The following is a 17,492-nucleotide window of genomic DNA, read 5'->3' on the forward strand; positions in this document are numbered from 1 at the left end:
TCTGGATCTCTGTGTCTGTCTGTCTCTGCCTGTCTCTCTGTCTGTCTGTCAGTCCAGTCAGAGGACCTGGGTCCAGGTGCCTGCAGCATGGGATAATGAATAGAGAACACAAATCCCACATCCCTCCCATCGATGCGCCTGGCGGCAGTGGGCTCTCTGCACTGTAAGTAACGCGTGAGCTGCTGATCAGCTTCAGAGAAGGGAGTTCTCGCACAGGCTCCCAGATGGCAAACTAGAAGACAGAAGCAGGGTTCATGCAGTCCAGATTCCTCATTTGCAGAGAAGAAAACTGAGGAAGAGTGGGGGGAGGAACTTTCCCAGGGCCCCACAGAGCCTCCAACACGGGTTGGCAGGTTCCCCAAACTGGAAATGACAGCGCCTCACCTGGGCCACTTAGTGATCTGGGTAGCCCTGACCCCACAGGGTGAGGCCTGCAAGGCTCAACTGCCTCCTTCCTCCCACCAGGGGCGAGTGGGTTTCTTCCCCTCCTCTCTCAGATAAACAAGTGGTTCATTGTTCTCTCCAGCGGCCAGCGGCCAGCGGCCAGCGGCCCTCTCCAGGGTCCTCTTCCTGGTGCACTGGGCCAGTTATGCTGCCGTTCCTTCATGTGGCTTCCATGGAATGTGCTCTTTTGGGGGGAGGTGGGAAGAACCACAGAAAGTAAACATGGCTAATCAAGGCCATTCTTTTGTGTTTCTCCGTATCCAAACAGCTTCAGAGAAGGAAAGAGCCCCTGTTAGGTTATGGCCTCCTCAACTTCATCCCGGTTTCTACTGAGCAGCAGGAACTGAGGCCGCCTTGACTGCCTTTCCCACAGGCTCCTGGGCCTCATGGATGTAGAAAGAGCATGGGGCCCAAAGTGCCAAGACCTAGGGGCAACTAGGTGGGCAGCTGGGTGACTCAGTGGATAGACAGCTGGGCCTGGAGTCGGGAAGGCTTGAGTTCATATCTGGCCTCAGATCCTTCTTAGCTGTGTGACCCTGAGCAAGTCACTTTCCCTTTGTCTACGTCAATCTCTTCAACTGTAAAATGGGGACAGTAACAGCACCTATCTCCCAGGGTTATTGTGAGGCTCAAATGAGATAATAATTGTCAAGCACTTAACACAGTACCTGGCATAGAGTAAGCACTGTGTAAATGTTGCTATCATCGTCATTGTCATCATCATCATCATCGTCATCATCCTCGTCGTCATCATCATCAAAACTTGGCTGTCACCTAGCTCCTCAGACTTGTACAAGGCAGCCTTCGTTTCCTCAGCTGTAAAGGGAGAGCAAGGCAGCAGATAAGCTTCCATTATCTTCCTGTCCTGGTGTTCACAAAGTTGCCGGTGGAGGCTGACCTCCTGGAGCATGGGTTGCCTCCACAAGGCACTTTGGGATGATCACTTCAACCTCTTTCTTTGTTTTCTTCTTCTGCCGATCCCTGAGCTGGGGGCCGGGAGACCACTTGCTGCCTTTGTGACCTTGGCTAAATCCCTTCTCCTCTCTGGTCTTCAGTTTCCTCACCTGAAAAATAGGGGGAAAGGTGGACTGGAAGGTTCTCCTCCTACTTTAAAGCCAGTGAAGCTTGTTGTCCTGGTGTCTTCATCCTTGGATCCCCATCTGGTTCTTAAATGACTTAAGTGAATGACCAAGGAACTTCCTCAAACCCCTCTTTTCCTCAGGCCTCCCTTTTCTTCTTGGTTCTCAGTTCTGCTGAATCGAGGGAGCTTTGCAGACTGACCCTGACTCAGAGCCAGAGAGTCTGGGTCAAATCTGGGTTCTTAGCAGCCTTCAGTTCTTCCAGCCTGAAGCCAGGGCTAAGGGGACAGTCAGGATCTGAAGTGCTGCTATGTGCTGGCATGCCCACATTCTTTGTGCCCACACTGAGACCCGCCCCTACCTGGCCCAGCCTTGAATTGCTCTCATCACTTCCCTGAAGCACGAAATAACCAAACTGTTTAGTCTTCCAAGTTCTATTCCCACTCCCCCTCCCCCCAGATTTAGAGCAGTGCCAGAGGCTCAGAGGCAGAAAACCCGGTAAGGTCAGGCCAAGGACTTCCTCCTTTCTTAGGCCGTGAGAGCATTACAAAGATGAAGACCCAGAGATGGCCCTGCCTCCAAGGTGCTCCAAATCAAGTACATTCCAAAGGAGACAAGAGGCCCAATCCGGGCACTCTGATGATCTAAGGCTGAAGAGAACGGGGCCATCTTGGGGGATGTAGCGGTGGCACTGGGCCTCGGGAACCGGGTAGGATTGTAGCTCAAACTTGGGCACAGGGGCTTCCTGGGCACAGGGATGCATAGGACTTGTCTTGGGCAAGGGGGAACCATCCCTGGGAGTGGCTGAGGTGGGGAGGTAGGAAACGTAAATCTGCAAAGGGTGGTCAGAGCCAGATTGCAGAGGACCTTGGGTGCAGAGCCGAGGAATGCAGAGTTTCTTTGGCAAGAAGTAGGGTGCCAGTTTTGAGCAGTGGAATGCCATGATGAGAACTATGCATTAGGCAGATTAGTCTGGCAGAGTGCGCAGGCTGACTGGGGCAGGGGCAGGAGATCCTGGCTGCAGGGAGAGAAGGAGGGGCCGGGTACTGTAGTCCAGATGAGGGGGAATAAGGGTTTGGAGTGGGGCTGATGAGCAGGGAAGTTGGGAAGGGTGACTGTTTGATTGGCCATTAGCGATGCAAAGGGAAGGACTTTGTGTCTGGAGGACATGGGGCATTATGGGGGGACACCATTAACCAACTGGGTATTTGGGGAGAAGATGATGAGTTCGGTTTTGGACACAGGTTCAGTCCGTCCATCAGCAAGCATTTACTAAGTGCATACCATGTGCCAGGCACTGAGGACTCAAAGGCCAAAGCCAGAATGTCCCTGTCCTCCAGGAGCCCAAGTCTGAGGGGCTAGCCATGAGGCCACAGCTCAGCAGTGGGGGAGGGCACATCCACACAAAGGGGGGGGGCGTTGAAGCCATAGGATCAGAGGAAATCACCAAGGAAATAAATGTGTGGCAATCAGCCCATCAACAGGCATTTTTTTTTTTTTTTAGTGAGGCAATTGGGGTTAAGTGACTTGCCCAGGGTCACACAGCTAGTAAGTGTCAAGTGTTTGTTCTGAGGCCGGATTTGAACTCAGATCCTCCTTACTTCAGGGCTGGTGCTCTATCCACTGTGCCACCTGGCTGCCCCATCAAGCCTTTTTATTAAGCACTTAGGAAAGCTGAGGATCTAGGACAGAGCCATGGTTGGCTACAAAGGGAGGGAGGAGAGAAATTCACCAAGGGGAGAAGGACAAGGTTCAAGTGGCAAGACGCATCAGACAACTGCAGGAAGATAGGAATAGGAAAGGGGGTCGGTCAGGACCTTGGAGAGAGTTGGGCCAGTAGAAGGTAGACTGCTTGTTGAGGGGAGAGGTAATGTGCCTTAGCAGAAGGGGAGAGACTTGGAGTTAGGAGATTGGAGTTCCCATGCTGCTTTAGCCACTTACTCTAGTTAGGTGACTATAAGTCAGGAGGTTAGCTTTTCTGAGCCTCAGTTTTCTCATCTTTAAAGTGGGAACACTATGAGAAAGATTGGCAGAGGTTAAGAACTGGTGATCTTTCTTAATGTAAGTTAGATACTACTCCTACCCTAAAGCTATAGTTCAGCTATTTGAGTGAGATGACTAACTTAATGCACCTTAAAATTGTTGAATGTTTTATATAAAAAAGGAAAGGAATGTAAAACGCAATGAACTGGGTCTCAGACCTATCTATAAATGTGGGTACTCTTTTTGTGCCAGTGTATTTTCACATTTAATAAAGATATTGATGATGAAAAAAAGAAAGTGAGAACACTGAAAAGAGCACCTCCACACCCCCAAAGCACGAGAGCCCAGGGTGGGCTCTATGACAGGGGTGGAACAGAGCAGGGGTGTTGAGGGAATGCCAGCAGCCAGGGCCACCTACTCTTTCTGGCAGGTTAATGGTGCACGGGAGGGTCAAGACCAGGGAGAGGCCTGGCACTAGGGCTCAGCAAACTGCTGGGCTCTATCCCACCTCCCTTCCTCCCCTAGCTAGCCAGCACTATCTCCCTAGTTCATGTTTGCCCAGCCTCACCAGATGATCCCTGAGGACCAGAGCTGCTGCCAAGTTGGCAGTGCCCAGCCAAGAGAAGGCATTGGCAAGTACCCCGTAAGCAAAGACTGCACTGTCCTGGGCCCACATCTGTCTTTGCTCTAGACTCTTACTTGATGATCTCATCTGTCCCATTGGTTCGATTAGCTTTTCTGGGATGATGACTCGCCGATCTAGCCTTACCTAACCTTGAGATGTCCCGTCCGGGATGTCTCCAACTATGTGTCCAAAACTGACCTTGTTCTCTTGCCCCGCAAACCTTCCCTCTTCCCAACTCCCCTCATTCTGTCAAGGATGTGATTCTGCCAGTCATTGGGGCTCACAATGGGCATGCCATCCTCATCCATTCCCCCCCCACACACACACATGTGTTCATCAGCGGCCAAGTTTTGTCAATGTTGCCTCCACACCAGGTACAGTTAGCCAGCCTCACTCACACCCTCATCGCCTCTTCTTGCTTGGATTCTCCCACTAGCCTCCCGATTGACTTTCCTGCTTGCTGTTTCTCCCTTCTCCCCTCTCCAGTTCATTTTTGACACAGCTGTTAAATCAGGGTTCCTAAAGCCCATCAAGATCTGACCATACCCGTCTCCTGATCAAGAAGAATCAGTGGCTCCCTCTTACCTCTAGGATAAAACCTAGATTCCTCAGCATGGCGTTTAACCCTTCTCATAGTCTGGCTTTGTAGGCTGACTGAAGAGCAGCCCCCTTTATGCACCCCTCCCCGCTCCAGTTGCTATTGTGCTCTCCCTCCTCAGACAATCTTGGGTTTGGCTTGCTCACCCCTCTCTACACAATATTGAGCCACTCCGCCCCTCCCCATCCTCCAGTAGAATGCCAGCTCTTAGAGGGCATGGACTGGTCAGGTTTTGTCTTTGTGAGCCCAGCCCCCAGCCCAGGGCTCAGCCTGAGAAACGCACTTGGAATGAAATGGCCTGGACTCTGCGGGACTGTGCACTTTCCTCCTACCTCCCCCTGGGCTTCCTGACGACCCCTCACAGTGAGGAAGGCAAAGGGCCTGGGAGGCTGAGGGCCGAACTTTTTCTGAGCTAAGTGGGGCTCCCTCTGGGAAAAAAAGGGCTCCTGGTACAGATTCTGTAGGGCCTAAAGATGCTCCGGGGGCAGTGGGCCCAGGGCCAGCCACCAGGGACACTGAGCTGGGGAGCAGAGCGGGAAAGCCCTGGCCCTCAGCCAGGAAAGGAAACATACACTCTGGTTGTCGAGGTATCTGGGACCAGAGGCATTGGGAATCAACTCTCTGGTCCCAGCTCCGGGACAGCTCAGTGGGAGTGATGCTTTGGAGTTCTCGTGTCCCAGGCTAAGGCCGGTGGAGGCTATTAGGGCTGGAAGAAAGCTCAGAGATCTCTAGTCCAACCCAGCAGGGGGAAGGGCTTTCTCCAAGGCCATACAGAAGAGCTGAGATTTGAATGGGGTTCCTCTGACTTCAGATCCCACACTGCATCAGATGGCCATCTGATCCACCCCCCCTCATTTCATAGAGAAGGAAAGAGGCCTCGGGGGGATGCAGCTGCCTTAGAACCTCAGTCTAGGGCCCTGGCCAGCCCCCGAGCTCTGAGCATCACTGCCCCTCAGACAGGCAGGTGGGTGGAGCCAGGTACCACTCCTCAGCGTGGGCTCAGGGGTCACTTGCATTCCCTTTTCTATGCCTGCAGGCCCCGGGGGCGTCACGACAATGCCAATGCCTTTAGTCTCCGTGTGCCCCCACCTTCCCGAGTCAAGTCTCTGGCATAGCAGCCTGGGAGCCCATCAGGGAAGCTGGAGCGGCCTCCCCTCAGGCCTCTCAGCTGGGTGGGGTCCTTTTGGACCAGGAAGCTGTGAAATTCTTTGAAGTGCGTCTGTGTCTCGAGCATTTGTCGCTCCCACTTAAATGTGTATTTTGAAAAATTCCTTTTGGACACCCGCTTTATCTTTCCCAAACATCACTTCCTTACTCCTTTCCTGAGTCCTCGCCATGGCTGGGAGCCCAGCCTGCTCATTGGCTCTTGGGGTAGGGCAGGGGGAGGGGCAGGGCAAGAGGAGTTGGGGGGGCTGTTTATGCTGCCTGCCTGTCCTTCCATCCTTCTCTCTGCCACCCATTGCTGAGGGTGGCCTTGGCAGTCCCATGCAGCTCTCAGGAGGATGTTGGTACCCAGGCTCCCCCAGCAGCTGCTTCCCAGCCCGCCGGCTCCCTTCTCTTTGTTTTTGGAGCCAGGAAGGCCAGGGTGCAGCTGAGCATCCTGGACTAGGGCTTGAAGGCTCTGCCTAGGCCTGCACATGGTCCCCTCAATGGCCCTACTGAGGTGCTACCCCACTGAGTGAGGGTGCTGCGAATTGGACGCCAGGCTCTCCACGGCCTACTCTCCACCCTGGGTGACTTCCATGGTAGGTGCCCTGGGCCTTGCTCCTTTTTTCTTCTTTGAAAGCCCCTTTCTTGCTGCTCTTAGCCATTGGGTGGATATGGGGTGGGGGCAGTGGGAGGGCTGGGAGGAGAGCAGTGAGGGAGGTGTTGGCTGGCATTACCAAGGATGGTGGCAAGAGAGGAAGACAAGGGGTGAGGGAGCAGTGCTTCCGTCTAAGTGCCCAGGCTTGTGGGCTGAGTCCTACCTGACCCCAGGGTAAGGTTACACTGAGATTTTTGGCCAAAGAAAAGTTTTACCAAATTATTTAGAGACATAATGATATAGTTTTACCTAATTCTATAGAGTTATGGTGAGGCGGGAATGGCGCGGTACAGATAGACAGCGGGTCTCAATACCAGCGAGCCCTGGGGTCATCCCGACTTTGACACGTCCTTCCTGTTTGACCACTTTACTTAAGTCTCGGTCCCGAGCACCTGTGACTCAAAGTTACAGAGAAGGTGCCAATCTGCATTGGTAGAGGGAGTTTCCTTGCTGGGAGTACCTTCTCCCAATGAAATCGCAGGTCCAGACCCCATCCCTATCCTCCCTATTGAGAAGCCTAGGATTTAGAGAAGGGAAAACTGAGGCCCAGAGATGAGAGTGTTTCCCAATCAAGAGGATTGAAGTGTTTGCCCGTAGCTCCTGTTGGGTAGCTTACTGCTGCTTGGTGGCACACGAGCAGTTTGAAGAATGTCCTCCGTGTTCCCATGGGTCTAGGAGAAGCCAGGCCTGCCTTTTTTTGTCTGCTACCCTTAGAAAGGATGCTGCCGGGCTTTCCTGATCTGTCTGGGGGCCCCTGGGCTGCCTGACCATGGTAGGAAAAGGAGGGCTATGGATGTCGAGGGGCCTGAGCGGCTGGAGTAAAGGGTTTGAAAAAGATCTGGAGGCCATGCTGGGCTGCAAGCACATCCAGGGCAATGTGACAGCCCCAAAGCCCATGCCAACTTGGGGGCCAGGACAAAGGGCTAGGGTTAGGGATGTGCTGGTCCCCATCTCTATCGTCTGCCTGGGGCAGATCCTTTCTGGTAACTGCCAGCTGGACAAGTGGCCAGGGCTTCTCCTGGTTTGGAGATTCCGCCATATGATTGACTAAAGGTGCTAGGGCTCGTTGATATGGAGAAAAGAAGATTTAGGAGACACAATCGCCATCTTCAAGTATGTGATGGGAGGAGGGATGAGCCTTATTGTGGCAGAACCAGAAGTTGGGGTCAGGGGGTGGCAGCATGGAGCGGCAGGCAGTGGCCCCCTCTAAGGAAAGGTTAACCCAGAGGGTTGTCTAAAAGTGGCCTGGGCCGCCAGGCCGGTGAGGGGGGGGCTCCTCGGAAGTCTTGAGGCAGAGGCTAGATGCCCACTTGAAGGGGAGAGTGTTAGCGGCGGGGTTCTTGGGCAGGTACAGTTTGGGCTGCATGACCTCTGAGGTCCTGGACCTTTGGGACTATCTGCAATCTGAGCCCAGCCCCCCTGCCTTCTTCAGCTGCTCCAAAGCAGTTCTTCCCTTGACTCCACACTAACCAAGGAGATGGTGCTGAAGCTTGGGTTCTAAGGTTATGTTGTCTAAGCCTTGCACGCTCCTACTGAGGAAGGGGCTAGGTTCTGTGCCATCTCACTGGTTCCTAAGCCCTTCTGGGCCCCCAGCATGGATGAGGAGCCTGGCTGCTTCTGTATCCCGATCTATCTGGAGGAGGGTGGAAAGCTGTGTAAGCCCCCTTACCGAGTTCCACTGGCCAGGGCTGAGGTGGCCTCCCTGCCTGTGGACGGTGATTGAGGCTCTGGCTGGATCTCACTTTTGAGAGTCTCCTTGAACAGTCTCTGGGCTCCTCAGGAAGCTTGGAGCTTCTATAAGGAAAACAACAGGCACTCCCTTTCAGTCATACGGAAGTTCCCCAAAAGCAGGGCTCTGGCTCTCCAACCCAAGTTGACAGGAGGTTGGGAGGCCTTGGCCTATTGGCAGCAGCCTCTGCACCCCCAGCTCTCAGCTGCGAGTCTGGCCAACCAGCAGCAAAGCTGGGTGAGGCCTCAGCACCAGACCCACAATGCAGTCAGGCCATCCTGGGCCTAGGCACCAGACCCCCAGTGTAGTCAGGCCATCGCAGGCCAACAACAGGTGGCAGGGTAGGGCAGTGGGTTGGGATCACAGGCTGTGGGTTCTCAAGTTCCAGCTCTGGCACTCAGAGGCTGCTGGCAAGTCCTGCCCTCTTTGGGACTCAGTTTCTTCACTCAGACATAAGGGGTTTGCACTAACTCTTTGTTCCTGTGATCCTAGGCTGCACTGTCATAGGCAGGCAGAGCAAATGCAGTGTGACAAAAGTGAGCATGGTGCGTGCACGTGTGTATGTGTGTGGGTGGGTATCTTTTTTATTAATTAATTTATTTTTGGTTTTCAACATTCGCTTCCACAAGATTTTGAGTTCCCAATTTTCTCCCCATCTCGCCGCTCCCCCCACCCCGAGAAGGCCTGCATTCTGAATACACCTTCCCCTAATCTGCCTTCCCTTCTATCACCCCTCCCCCCTTCTCTTATCCCCTTCCCCTTCTATTTTCCTATAGGGCAGGATAGATTTCTATACCCCATTGCCTATATATCTTATTTCCCAGTTGCATGTGGAAACAATTTTTAACATTTGTTCTCAAAACTTTGGGTTCCAAATTTTCTCCCTTCCTCCGTCTTCACCCACCCTTATTGAGAAGGCAAGCAACTTGATACAGGTTATACATGTGTAGTCATGCAAAATACTTCTGTGATAGTCATATTGTGAACAACTAAGTATATTTCCCTTCATCCTATCCCACCCCCCATTTATTCTATTCTCCTTTTTGATCCTGTCCCTCCTTAGAAGTGTTTGCTTCTGATTCCCCCCTCCCCCGATTCCCCCCCCATCTGCCCTCCCCTGTCTCATCCCCCTGCTCTCTATCCCCTTCCCCCTATTTTCCTGTAGGGTAAGGCAGATTTCCATACCCAATTGAGTGTATATATTATTCCCTTCTTAAGCCAAATACGACGAGAGTAAGATTCACTCATTCCCTCTCTGTGTGTCTTTTTAAAGACTAAAATATTCTATGGATGCCTTTTCCCATCGTTGCCACTTTCCAACCATCTGTGCCCACTTGGACTCCTGTCTGTGCCCCAAAGGTGCGGTTAAACCAAAGTCCGAGATTTTCTGTGCCTGACAGTGTATGCCTGCTTCCTCCCATAGTCCACCACCTCTGGAAGGGAAGGGCTGGCTCTCGCCACTCTCCAGCCAAAGAGGGGCTCGTTACTGTATTTATTTAGCAGAGTTCTTCGGTGGCTCACACGCATTGATTCCCTGGCTCCCCCTTTTCATTCTGCACCAGTCTATCCTAGCCTTCCCAAGGTTCAAAGCCCTTCGGTGACGGGGAGACGACCCATTTCACTCTGGGGCGACTTGAAGTGTTGGGAAATTTGTCCTGATGACCAGCCTCAGTTGGCCTCTTGGCTACTTCTTCCCGTTGCTCCTGGGTTGGCTGTCTGGGCCCAACTTCACAGGATGGCCCTCCAGAGACTCGAAGGCAGCCTTCTTGTCCACTCTGCGTCTTCTCTTCACCAGCTTGGTTGCCGACCACCTTGTCCAGCATGATCACATGGCAAGTGGGGCGCAGAGCCAGACCTCAAATCCAGATCCTGGGACTCATGTCTTGCCGTTGGGCCCTAGTGACTCTTGCCAGAATTCCCCCATTCCCCACCCCCACCCCTCCAGGCCCTCCCTTTTCTCCAGACCCCTCAGGTCTCCCTGTGATTGGCTCCTTAGGTACTCCTCGGCATCTCGGGAAGGCATCTCCCTGCCAGCTGGGGCTTGGCCTCTCTGAGTAACATGCCTGACTTCCCCTTACCTCTGGGACTGGCTGTAGACCACAGGGTCTTGTGGTACAGTGGACAGAAGGCTGAATTTCTGGTCAGACGACCTGGATTCCAATTCTTGCTCTGCTATGTACTGCCCATGTGACCTTGGGTGACTCCCTTCTTCCTGGGCTTCAGTAAATGAGGCCTTCATAAAATGAGGAGCCGGACTCAATGTTTTCTGAGATCCATCCCTGATCCGCCTGTGGTCCTAGAATCTACTCCCTTACCCCCTGCTACCAGGTGTTTTGTCTGGTCCTACTTTCTGGCAAAGGTGTCATTTGCTACCCATCTAGTACCATTGTATCAGGCAGACACCAGATCAGCTGATGGCATGTCCTGTGCAGAGGAGCCTGGGAAGAGGGCAGGCTTGAAGGATGAGCATGTCCTCAGGGAGCTCAGATACAGTGCCCTGCTAGGTCTGGTGGAGATGGGGGCCTTTCCTGGGAGTAAGGTAGCCTGGAGGGCTGAGGGGAAGTCTATAGAGTAGAGGTGGAGAGACCCAACCCTGACCGTTTAGATGAGGCTAAAAGGAAATTGATTCTGCAAGCCCTCCTCTTATGGTCCGTAATGGAGCGGGGGCAGTGTGTATGTATGTGAATATGTGTGTGTGTGCACGTGACCACGTGTGTGTGTGCTGGTGTGGGCTCAGGGCCCCAACATGAATGGTGTGATGGGCCAAACACACATGTGCTCCTAAACTGCACTGAGAGAGGCCAAGGGTCCTGAATGAGGGTGGGGACAGTCCCCTGGCCCCTGCCCTGGCCAGACTTCAGCTGGGATGTTGTGTTCAGTTCTGGCGCATCTGGAGGAGTGGATCCCACAGAAGGCAATGGGCATGGGGACTCCTGAGAAGCATGTGATGGCAGCCTCAGTTGGAGGAGCTGGGCATGTTTGGTGTGGAGAAGAGAGGACTCGGGGGACAGGATGGTCTTCTGAAAAGATCTTGATGAAGCTGTTGTGTGGAGAAGGGGTTGGCTTTGTTCTCTTTGGCCCTGAGAGCAGAGCTAGGAGCAGTGATGGGGGGAAGTTGGAAGACGCCTATCGGGACAGTGTGTCGTGAGTGATGAACCAACCTGGGGGCAGGGCAGGGCTGTGCAGTCCCTGGAGACCTTTGAGGAGACGCTGGGGCCTTCTCACCGTGGCTCTCCGTTGGACTGGATGACCGTTGGGTCTCCCCCTTTGCCTTCTGCAGTTTGGGCATTTGATGATGCTTTGGGGAGATATTGCCTGTGGGGGACCCCAGTTCTTGGAGCTTGCCAGGGCTTCAGGTGTTGGAGGCAGCTAAGGGTCCTGAGGCAGGCAGGGAGAGGCCAGTCTTCACAAGACCTCTTTTTGGGCCTCCTTGGGCCTTCACTTCAGTGTCTGACAATTCCCATGTTCACTTCCTCTCAGGAGCCAAGCCAGATGGGTTCTCCCTGGGTAGGGGAAGCAGCTTGTCCAGTGTCCACCTGAAGGCTGAAGAGGAGGCCAGCTGGGCCATCCTTCCAGGCTGCCCTCTCCTCCCAAGGCTTCCTCATGTATGCGGGGGAGGGAGGTGGGGTGGGCCGGAAACTGCCTGGGAAGTGATTTCAGCCCCGACTCCCCAGGCTAACTTCCTCCCTATTCTTGTTGGCAGGAGAACCACCCCCCTGGCCAGGCCGCATTCATGGCACATGGCCAAACTGCTGGAGGGGCGCCCTGAGGCGGCAGCTGCCTCCATGAACTTTCCTGAAGACCCCTTCAGCTTATCCTGGCATTCGGGCTGTGACACCAGGTGAGTGCCAGCTTGTCCCTCCCAGCTGGCGGTACCCCTTGGCCGAGAGCCTATGCCCAACGGTCTCTGGTGGCCCCGTGTTCTAGATCCCAACGTGGGACTGGCTCTTAGCTCTGGCTTGGTTTCCCAGCCAGGCCAGTGACCAGCTTTGTCCTGCTGGGCAAGTCCCGCGGCCCCTCTGGGCTTCAGTTTCCTGGTCTGTCAAAAGAGTGGTTAGGGAAAGGGAGGCAGTGATGGACAGTGCTTTGGGGGGGGGGTCAGAGGACTTGGCTTGAAATGTCAGCGCTGCAGCTTATGAGCTGTATGATCTTGAGGGATTCACTTGGCCAACTTCCCTGGGCCTCAGTTTCTTCCCCTGTAAAATTAGAAGGCTGAACTTGCTGGTGTTCCAGGTCCCTCCCCAATCTCACATTCTCAGGAGTAACGTACAGCCTCGAGGCCATGATTAAGAAGCCTTTGACTCTCTAGAAAATGAGGCAGAGAGGGTGGCGGGACTTTGCCTGTTGGAAAGCTGGGTGCCTGGCAGCACTCTTCCCTGTGGTGGGCACCTCGAAGGCCAAGGGAAAAGGCATGCCCTTGGCCAGGGGCAGGGAATGATCTGTTGGGGGCGCTTGGAGGCTCTCGAGCCAGGAGCTGGCCTTTCTAGCGCTTTCTTTGGGGTGGCCTGGCGCAGTCCCCTTTTTTTTTCTCTTGGGGTCTGATTTCAGCAAGTTGGAGAAACCCCTAGGGCACACATGGAGCAACTCATCTGTCACTCGGAGTCTTAGAGCCGTGGTAGTGGGGGAGGTCTTGCCTGGAGTTTGCCTAGAGTCACCTCATGGGCAGCTGTCAGAGAGCAGCACCAGCAGCCAGACCTTCCTCACTTAGGAGGCTGGCTGGCTGGGGGGTAAGCGAGTTAGTCAGCCAGGGCCCCCCAGTGCTGAGCCACAGTAGGAACTCGAACCCAAATCTAGGGACTGGAGCTCAGTGCTCTTTCTATGACAGCCTGGTGACTTTTGGGTTTCCTTGAACCCCCAGGATTTTCCCCTGAGAGGCCCAGTGCCCCTGCTCTCACTGGCCCTCGTTTATGAAGGGGGCCATGAGGCTCAGGGGGATGGCTTCCACAGCACGGAAGTGGCTCAGCTGGGGCTGGGCCACTCAGCTCTTCTGCCTCCAAGATTCTCCCGAGGCACCACTGAGCTAGGAGCTCACAGTGAGGGGCCTTCGAAGGCTGGCTCCAAGGGAAAGGAGAGCCAGGGCCTAGCTGGGGGAGGGCCATGGGAGGGCAGGGACAGAGCAGACTCGGCCCCCCCCCCCGCCACGCACACCCAGAGTGTGCGACCTGGCCTTTTGTTCTCCCACGCTTAGGTTATCTTTTATCCCCCCGCTGTGCATGTCCTCTGACCAGTGGCCTCCGTCTGGTTGTCTGGTTCTCCCTCTCCCCCGCCCCCTCCTTCCATCATCGCCTCGCCTGTTCTCCACAACCTGCTGTCTGCTTCAGTCCTCTTCACCTTTCCCTTCTGTGGATCTCAGTCTCCTTCCTTCCACCCTCTCTGGCTTTCCCGGTCACTAATATCCCTTCTTCAGGTACCAGCAGGCCTGGAGCAGTGGGAATGGGGTGGGAGAGGGGAAGGGAGGTAGTACTAGGGTTATTATTCCCATTTGTGAGATTAACAAACTGAGGTTCAGAGAAGTACTCCAGGTCACTGAGGCCGGACACGTGCCTGAGAAGGCCTTGTGGTTCTGGTGCTCAGCGCTCTTGCCTTTCAGTCCCCACTGCCTGAACTGGGCCTTGCCCTCATCCCTCTGAGTGCCCCTCTTCTCTGTTCCTCCAGTGACCTGTGCATGCAGTGGTACCCACTGTCCCGCCACGGCAGCACTGAAAAGAGCAGCTCCATCGGCAGCATGGAAAGCCTGGAGCAGCCCAGCCAAGTGTGCCACGAGGGCCATGTCTCCCCCGTGGAGCAGAGCACGTATCAGAGTCAGCGGGACTCAGCCTATAGCTCCTTCTCCGCAGGCTCCAGTGCATCAGACTACGCCCTGCCCCTGCGGCCCGAGGAGACGGCAGCCTCAGACTGCAGCCCACCAGGCCTGGGGCCGGCCAAGGCGTCAAATGGCCTCTACCTCCACGCGGGGCCTGATGGGGCAGCAGGGCCATTCGGTCATCAGCCTTCACCCAGCCCCCAGGAGGGTCCTCTCTCTGGCCCTGCCCAAGTTCCTGGGGCCCTTCCAAGTCCTCCCCAGCCTCCAGTAAGGCGGGACAGCCTTCGGGCCTCCAAGGCCCAGTTCCACCAGACAGAGAAGCGGAGGGCCTCAGTCCCTGGCGTTGCCTTATACCTGAAGGAGAGATGGAACCCTCAGACCCTGCTCTCCTCAGACCTCCCCACTGGGCCCTGCTGCCCCTGCAGCCAGCTCCTAGAGCCCCACGACGGCCACTGGAAGGAGTGTCTGTCTGACGAGCAGTACTGCGTGGTGAGCTGCCCGTCCGAGTTGGGTCACTGTGATCCTGGGCGACTGTTGAGGGGCGGCCCTCGGAGGACAGGGCGGCCTTGCCAGGACCAAGTCGTGTCCAGCAGCCCTGGGGGAGAGACTGAAGAGGAAGAGGCAGCCACTGCCACAGCCACCGCCATCCCTGCCCACCTTACTGGGCTGACCGGCCACCGTCACAGCGCTCCTGAGCAGCTGCTGGCCTCCCAGATTCGATCACTGCACCTCGGTGTTGAGAGGGATGGGGACAGTGAGGGGGCTGAACTGCAGGCCAGGCCGGAGGGGCATTGCTGGACCCTGTCTCCCCTGCACGGTGCCCCCCCGGGACAGAAAAGCCCTTGCCACCCCGTGGCAGGAGCCCAGAATAAGCCTGGCGAGAAGAGGACCAGGGGACAGGCAGGTGGCCAACCTTTGACTTCTGAAAGCTCGGGTCAGAGCAGCCCCACTCCCGGGGGATCCTCCAGCGAAGCAGGAGCCGTCCAGCTCTCTGGCCTGGAGGATGCCCCTCAGCAGGCCAGCTCTGACGAGGGCTTGGAGGCCAAGAACAGCCGCCCGGGAGACGTTCGCGGGAGCAGCGGCACGCGCTACCGCTCCACCCAGCTGAGACGCAGGAGTGAACGCTTTGCCACCAACTTGCGCAACGAGATCCAGAGGAGGAAGGCCCAGCTGCAGAAGATCAAGGGGGAGTCGGAGGAGCCAGAACCCGTACAGGAGATAGAGGAGACTGCCGAAGAGGCCACCCCTGCAACCGCGCCGTCTCCACAGCCGCCAGCTCCCGCTCCTGGGGCCTCCCTGCCTCTCCCTGCCCCTCCTCAGACACCTGCAGTGACGGCTCATCGTGGCCTGCCTAGCCCAGTAGACCGCTTCTTGGATCAGACTCGACCTAACGGTAACCTGCTGAGGGCCAGGTCCTCAGAGTGCTTACGCCAGGCAACGGGAAGCCAGGAATTGAGGACCCCGCTGGAGGGCCCTGGCAGCCCCGGCCAGAGGCCCTGGCAGGCTGCAGCAGGACTCCACCCCTGGTGCAAAGCTCCTGGGCATGGCCCTTCCAAGCCCAGGCCCCAACCTGGGGTTCGGGGAGGCCGCTGGCGATGGTCTCCAGAGCGGAAACTGCAGCCTCAGCTGATGCCCATGCCAAGCGGAGGCCTGCACCTGAGTGAGGAGGAGCTGGGTGGCCCTTCTGGGGAGGAGGGCATCTTCGTGCCTTTCGCAGATAGGAAGAAGTTTTTTGAAGACACCAGCAAGTCATTGCCGCCACCAGCTTCATCCCTTGGACACAATAAACCCTTTACCCTGAGGCCGAAACCACTCGACCCACCTGCCTTCCAGCCAGTGAGTGCCGGCTGCAGGGATCTGAGGCGCCACTCCGTGGACCAAGCTTATCATTCCTTGACCTCCCTGCCCCCTGAGCCAGCCACTTATTCAGAATGCTTTGTGACCAAGGAACTGGAGCAGCCCACGTGTTACCAGCCCCTGGCACACTGTGGGGACTTTGAGTGCCTGCGGCCCTGCTCGTGCTCATGTGGCATTCAGGCAGCTGTGGGCCGTGACACATTCAGTTACTGCCCCGTCCTGCTGCAGAGGAGTCACCGCTGCCGCCCCCAGCACTGGGCTCACTGCCCAGCCTGTTGTCACCCCGGGACTCAGCATAAGGTCGGAGAAGAGGGCAGCCCTTCCTGGAAGGTCAGTACCCAGCCTCCTAAGGTGGGGTGGGGGTACTCTTTGCCCACTGCCAACTGCGGACCTAGCCTGGGCTGACGTCTTCTCCCCTCTGCTCTCCTTCCCGCTTCAGTTCCCAGGGTGACTCGTTCACAGTGGCCCCCTCTAGAGCATTCGGGCAGGCCTTGTTCCTTCCTGTCCCATACAGTTGTCCAGGGTCGCCAGGGTGGCCCGACCTTCCCAGGCAGCGCCTGGGGTTTTTGTGACAGTAGGTGGGATGGAGTCCCACCTTGTCCTGGAAGCCCTTTGTCTGTCTTAGCCAGGCTCAGTCCACCTTGGCCCATGGGCTTGGCCTCTTGGCACTGGCCTAGTAGAGCAGTCTGTCCTCTGCACCAGAAGGCACTGCATTGTGGGTATGGAGGGGGCCGTGCAGGCAAGGGCTGGGCCCCCGAGCAGTGCCTAGCTCAGGCAGCCATGGTGCCAGAGCCGCATTCAACCATGGGTGGCAACAGCTTTTTTTTTTTTTTTTTTTTTGCTTTTTAATTTTTTTAATTCGCAAGGAGCTGTTGGCTCAGCTTCTCTTGATTTGTGAGACAGTTGCTGCAGGAGGGAGAAGTTGCCAAAGGCCTGGGTGGGACGTGGATGGATGGTGTCAAGAGCTGATTGGGAGCAGAGAAAACTTGTCCTTAAGAATCATCAGCCACCACAACAAAGTGTGTGCCCTTCTGCATTACGTGTTACGGGGGAAAAGGTGGCCCAAATGACCTGGACCACCCCCCAAGGAACAGTTGGCTTGGGCCTCATTGGATTGGCCCAACGTAGAGAATTGGGAGGACCCTGTCGGGGCTGTGGCCCCCTTTCTGTCCTGGCACTCTGGGCACTCCTGCCTATTGGTAGCCTCTCATGGGGAGGGGGTCTGACTTTTCAGAACATGGGGAGAAATGGGAAGGCCAGCTGGGAAGCCCTGGTCCAGACACAGCTTCTGCTGTGAAGGTCATTCACTATGGTCCGCTGCTGCTGCCACTTGCCTGGAGGGACGCAAAGTGGGGCTCTGAGTTCCCACACAATGGAATGTCCGTTGCCTCCCACTGTCCTTGTTAGCATCTGTGGAACCCTGGGCTCTGTGGCCTGAAGGAGCAAAGGCAGGTTGGGGGGGCAGCAGGTTGTGGGGTAGGACTCGGGGCAGACAGGGCATCGGGGATGGGAAATGGTGGGCCCCATTGTTGGGAATCGAAACACCAAAATCACGGGCTTTGAGCTGGGA

General features: G+C 55.8%; 1 protein-coding gene across 3 annotated transcripts in view; it reads left to right on the forward strand.

Annotated features, from left to right (window-relative positions):
* Positions 1 to 17,492, forward strand: part of SHROOM4 (shroom family member 4) — a 141,795-nt gene that overhangs the window by 105,288 nt on the left and 19,015 nt on the right. Inside the window, exons 1-3 of one of the 3 annotated variants that reach the window (XM_027837564.1) lie at positions 6,197 to 6,474; positions 11,966 to 12,103; positions 13,918 to 16,252. In XM_027837564.1, the coding sequence (XP_027693365.1) occupies positions 12,003 to 12,103; positions 13,918 to 16,252 (2,436 nt within the window). In that variant the 5' untranslated portion in view covers positions 6,197 to 6,474; positions 11,966 to 12,002. Of the gene's footprint in view, positions 1 to 6,196; positions 6,475 to 11,809; positions 11,868 to 11,965; positions 12,104 to 13,917; positions 16,253 to 17,492 lie in introns of those variants that run through there. The other 2 variants (XM_027837555.1, XM_027837549.1) reach the window with 2 other exon arrangements.

The sequence above is a fragment of the Vombatus ursinus genome, unplaced genomic scaffold (genome assembly GCF_900497805.2).
Source record: "Vombatus ursinus unplaced genomic scaffold, bare-nosed wombat genome assembly UNPS02004571.1, whole genome shotgun sequence".
Taxonomy (NCBI): domain Eukaryota; kingdom Metazoa; phylum Chordata; class Mammalia; order Diprotodontia; family Vombatidae; genus Vombatus; species Vombatus ursinus.